The 6,119-nt window shown below is 42.1% G+C and overlaps 1 protein-coding gene across 1 annotated transcript in view; it reads right to left on the bottom strand.

Moving 5' to 3' along the window:
• The window catches only part of nfia (nuclear factor I/A), a 70,722-nt gene that overhangs the window by 29,425 nt on the left and 35,178 nt on the right, over positions 1-6,119 (bottom strand). The window contains 2 exon segments of the mRNA XM_008406504.2: positions 831-905; positions 4,413-4,478. Coding sequence (XP_008404726.2) covers positions 831-905; positions 4,413-4,478 — 141 coding nt within the window.

Here is a 6,119-nt window from a genome sequence, read left to right on the forward strand (position 1 = left end):
CACACACACACACACACACACACACACACACACACACACAGCATGCACTCTCCTGTACTCTAATCTATAAGTGATTCTTTCAGAGCTGCATCGCTGCAAATGTGCTGACCCACACAATACACGCACAGACACACACACACACACACTGACAGGCTTTGTTTTGGTGTGTGTGTGAAAGAGACGATGTGTGTTTGAGCTTCAGGAGCCGCAGCAGAAACATTTAATCTGCATGGAGCTAAAAACCATCCGACATGGATGAAGACGGGGACATGGACAGACAGCTGTCCAGCTCCCTCTCCAGCAGAGGGAGCTAGAGAACAGAAAAACTGCTCAGACATCAGATGGACTGCAGACCAACAGCTGGTTTCCATGACAACTGTCCTACAGCTGTGGTTCATAAAGGAGCTCCTCCAGGCTGTGTGCTTACACCTGTACTTTCCTCCAGCCCAGGTGAACGGGGGCAGATAAAACATGAAACTGGAGCAGGTCTGGTTCTGGTTCTGGTCAAAACTGGGAGTAACAGAATGATCGAGAACTAAGCAACAAAAGATGAACTAAAAATCCATCTGAGTTGGAATAAAATAAAAATATTAACCTATTGGAACAGAATTTATTAAAAATAAAATGAAATAAAAATATTTAGGAAGACAAAATAATATAAAACACAAGGAAAACAGAAAAATATAACAATGCAATTAATAAAAGCACAAATTAAATAACAATGAAAATTTAAAAGTTTAATAATAAAATAATAATTTGCTGAGCCAATCACAGAGCAGCTGCCACTAATGGACCAATCAGAGAGAAGGAAGAGAAAGAGCTAGACTCACTCTGGGAGACTCGGACGAGTTCGGCCACGGTGAAGACTCCAGGTGTGACAAAGCTGTCCTGGAATCCCAGGTGACCTGCAGACGAAGAGGAGGAGGAGTTCACTGATCCTGCTCTTCAGGTGGAACATCACAGGTTTCCATGGAAACATCCAGGATTACTCAGTTATTGTGAATCGGTCCAGTCCCATTTATAACAGAGCCATTGGTATTAGCGCAGCAGTGAGAGGAAGCTGAACAGAACCGGCTCCGTGTCTGGATGTACAGATCCGAACCAGCTGAGTGGATCAGTTATCAGAGCCGGGACTTTATTTTAAAAAATAACAGTAACACTTTATTTGACGGGGTGTGAATAAGACTGACATGACATAACACCTGTCATGAACATCAGTAAGTCTTCATGAATATTAATGACTGTTGTCATAAAGTGTCATTCGGTAAATCAAGACACTCTTAATACAAAGCTGACATTATTCACAATGTCTTTATGACAACTTGACATTAACCAAGAAATCATCATGTCATAAATATGTCATAATGATGTCTTTAAGTGTTATTACAGTGTCCAAAGCTTTAATGAAACAGTAATTAATATTTCTCCCTACCGGAAATAAAGCGGAACAAGTAGGACCAACAACAATGATTTCATGAAGCTTTATTACAATGTCAAATGATTTAATAACAGAGTCATTGATAATTCCTCTTACATCAAGTGGAACAAGTAGCACCAGTTATAAAGATGTCATTAAGTGTCATTACAATGTCAAATGCTATATTAACATAATCATTAATGTTATCTTACCTTGAGTGAAGTGAAACACACTGAACTACTTATAACCACCATCATAGCTGCAGAACAAACCCTTTGTATATTGGAATGTTGTTGTGTTAATTTTCTGGGAGCAGCTCTTTAAAGGTATCCGGAAATGCTCAGAAATTATAGCTGTTCTTGCAATGGTTGTGGTCAGTGTTAATCACGGTGAAAGTCTTTTCATGAATTCAAACTTGGTCAATCTCTTCTGGACATCCTCATAGTCGGCGATGACTCAATCCACTGTGGTCACTTCAAAAAAAGGAACAAAAACAAATAAACAAAAATTGTAATGTGATCTTAATTCAGCATTTATTTAAATACCATTCCAAACATGTTCCTTGCTGCACACTGTCAGAATGGTAGACAAATGCCTAGTTAACATGACTGGTTGTTATAAAGTGCAATACAATTATTTCTTAATACAAGTAGCATAGTAACTAGAGCTGAACAAAATTATTCTGATCAAATATTTGTCTGGCAGAAGTTCAGAGAGACTGTTGTTGTTCAGATTGCATCATTTAATGTATAGTTTTAGGCACATGAGCGAATCTTTCCACTTACTGAGCATTCTAAATTATTTCCAACCAGATACTCTGACTTATTGATGTTTGCAAGAAGCTTATTAATAAATAAATAGATTTAACACCAGTTTTACATTTGACAACAATTAGTTGTTGATTCCTGCTCCCCCTTCCCCACTTACCTGGCTGTCTCACCCCACTTCACCTGGAGAAAATAGTAACACCAAAACAACTTACCTCATTTTCTTGGGGAATATTTCATCTGCTTCTTTCTCTTTGGTGTAACAGGATCTTCTTTCTCTGGTGGCTGCTCCTCATTATCATCCTCCACACTCGTAGCATGTCTTCATTAGCCAACTTTGTCCCCCCACCATGTGTCCTTAGGCTAGTCTGGGTCTTCATGTGGCTAAAGTTTCCAAAGCAAAGAACAAAAGCACTGCGTCACACCAGCCAAGTTGCTAAATAATGCACATAAAGAATAACTTTGACTAACATATTAGCTTTTAATTTGCTAGATTAAAATTGGAGGGAAAAAACAATTTGCCTGTCTATGTTTAATATTGAGGGCTAAAGTTACAGTAATGGAGTTTAATAACTTTAGCTAACATTAACTTACAGCAACGTAGGATTGGCTAGAATTGCTCATAGCTAACATTACAGAGAAAGAACATAGTCAATGTTATTTTCTAAAAAAAAAAAAGAAAGGTAAAGTTAATAAGACACATACCTCATATGTATTAGGTGACAAATTCCGGCTTCTTTTTAAACAGGAGGTCTGGCCGTTGTTCCGCACAATATGGAAGATTTCTTCTTCATCGACATACTGCACGCCTGTTCGTGCACTGCTGCCTCTCACTGGTGGAGATGGGGTACTGCACTACTTAAAACAACCTTAAATAACGTTTCAAATGCAAAGTTCTTAAGTGCTTTGCAGACATCTTGCTGTAAAACTTTAGGATCAATTAAATTAAGAAATTTAAGACTAAACAAAAGGGCAGAGCAATAAAATATTACAAAATAAAGCTAGATAATTTTTAAAGTTTAATCAGTAATACTTTTATAACCCAATTTATGTTAGATCATGATTTCTTGGTTAATTTCAAGTTTTCATAAAATAGACATTTTGAATAATGTCAACTTTGTATTAAAAGTTTCATAATTTACCAAATGACACTTTGACTACAGTCATTAATATTCATGAAGACTTACTGATGTTATGTCGTGTTTGTGACAGTCATGTCAGTCTTATTCACACCCCGTCAAGTGTTACTAAACTAACTACATCAATTTTAATGCATTAAAACTTTAATGTAATTTTTAAATTTTCTTCATTTTAACAAACAAAAGTCAAAGGTTGGAACCTTTGACTTTTGTTTGCTCCTTGATGTCTGATTCTCAAAGTAGCATTTGCTACTCCTGCAAATCTCACGCGCAGCTAACCGCTAACAGCGATGGACGCGGCTTCTCGGTTCATTCTTGCTTCTACATGATCTGATGCTGGAAAACATTACTGCTGCTAAAAGCAGTTAGCCTATCAGGAGCTATGCTAGCTCAAAGTAGCATCTGAAAGCTAAACATGTAGCAGCTAATGCTAATGTCAGCGTCCACATTTCTAAAGAAGCTCCATGAATGATCGGAAAAACTCTGGAAAGTCGAATGGAAAGGAAAACACTTTGCTCCGATCTGATGGAGAACCTGAAATATGTCTGATGTTCGGCTCTGATGGACATTCACTCAACAACTTAGCAGCAAAAAGGCCTTGGGATTAAAAATCATGTTTATTTTGTTGATACATAGTTTAATTAAAATGCAATTAATTAATTAGACCATGAAATTAAATACATAAAAATTTTTTAATCCAGACCCCCATTAATTACTACACCTTTCCTGCAGTGACGGTGGGCGGAGCTATTAGTGACAGTGGGCGGGGCTGTGAGTGACGGTGGGCGGGGCTGTGAGTGACGGTGGGCGGGGCTATGCGTGACGGTGGGTGGGGTTATCGGTGGCGGTGGGCGGGGCTATTAGCAGGCTGAATAACGATTCCCAGCTGTCGGCTCTAGAGTTTGTCTGTAACATGTAACGGAGCTGCGGTCCAGGACCAACACACACACAGATAAACCAGGAGGATTTCTTCACACACATAACTGCTCAGTAACATGTGAGATCAGAAGAGTCAAACTCAGCCTGGCTCGCAAGTGTGTGTGTGTGTGTGTGTGTGTGTGTGTGTGTGTGTGTGTGTGCGTATCTCACCGTTCTCTGGCTGCTCCTTGATGTCTGATTCGCTGGCCTGGTTGGGGCTTTCTGATTGGCTGGTTTCTGGAGGGAAACAGAAAAACTACGATGAGGAAGGAGAGCTGGAAAACACTCAGTGAGAGGCACGGTGAGTTCACGGACAGCTGGGATGTTAGAGTTCTCTGACTCTTGAAAGCAGCAGCAGAACCTGGTCTGGTCCACTGAGGAAGACGGACCTGACCCAAAACCAGAACCAGTACCACAAGTGTCCCCTGTAGGATAAATCAGTTAGGGTTAGGTTTGTCCTCCAGCTCTTCTTCTCCTCCTGAGATGATTTAAGGGCTTCAGGTCCATCGATCAGCTGCAGCAGAACCTGGGAGGGGCGGGAGAGAGGGTCTCCTCAGGGGGAATCAGCGGACTGAAACTTTTCCTCTTTCCTTCCCATTTGATTCGAGTTGTTCCTGAACTCATCATGTAATTCTAGCTGCCTGCCGCCAGGCTGTGCTGTGCTTTGACTAGACCCCCCCCCACCCCCCAGGGGGACAGAGGGCAGCATTCATCAGGCCTGTTAGCATGCGGCTCACCGTGTCGTCCTGCTTCAGCTGCTTAAAACAAAGAGCATCAGCCTGAAACCATGGCAACTGGAGGGAGGGGGAGGGGGCTCTACCCCAGCACCCACCCCCATCTGCCCCCATTCATCAGTTAGCAGGTTAATTAAATATGCTAATGAAGCGTGGGAGCAGACAGCCTGCCTGCAGGGGCTGGACCATCTGCAGAACCAGAACCAAAACTTGGACCGGGAACCAGAACCAGAACCGGATCTTTGGCTGTCCGGATCGGCTAGAACATGTGGCAGCATCATTCCTGTCCTGTGTTCCCAGCAGTATTCCTGACTTTCTCTGTAGTTCTTGTCGTTGCAGCAGAACTTGTTCTGACCCACTCATGCTGGTCAGAAGTAGATATGCAGAACCCAAACAATGCTGGTTTGGATGAAAAGTCTCCATGTGGAAACATCCGATCCCAGCGGTTACGGATCCACAGACGATCCAGAACTGCCGGATCCAGGAGGAATTTCTCACTGGTTCTGTAGTGTGGGTTTGGGTCACTTGGTTCCATTCAGGAATAGAACCTGAAGCCAGAACAGGCAACGGGAATACCGAGCTTCAGAACCAGAGGGAGCTGAGTCGGACCGGTTCTGAACGCAGAAGGAGGATGATCATCTTGTTTTAATATTTTGTTCTGTTTTTCCTCCAAAACCAAAACCAAAGGAGCTCCAGTAGGCCCGGTTCGTCTCCAGCAGAACCAGCTGCTTGTTCTACGGATGTTCGTCATTTACTGGGTTCTGCTGACGATCCAACGGGGTCCACAAATGGGCTCTGATCATGTGTGTCAGCCTCAGCTGCTGATCTGGACTCCTCTGGTTCTCTGCAGCAGCAAGACGGATCTGAACTCGTATATCTATGTGAAGGAGCAAAAATTAGATCAGTGTTAGTTTTGATCTGACACACTGTGAAACTGACAGCTCTCACTCAATCTGCTCTCACTGAATCTGCTCTCACTCAATCTGCTCTCACTGAATCTGCTCTCACTCAATCTGCTCTCGCTCAATCTGCTCTCACTCAATCTGCTCTCACTCAATCTACTCTCACTCAATCTGGTCTCACTAAATCTGGTCTCACTAAATCTGCTCTCACTCAATCTGCTCTCGCTCAATCTGCTCTCACT

Source organism: Poecilia reticulata, linkage group LG4 (assembly GCF_000633615.1).
Source record: "Poecilia reticulata strain Guanapo linkage group LG4, Guppy_female_1.0+MT, whole genome shotgun sequence".
In the NCBI taxonomy this organism is placed as follows: Eukaryota; Metazoa; Chordata; class Actinopteri; order Cyprinodontiformes; family Poeciliidae; genus Poecilia; species Poecilia reticulata.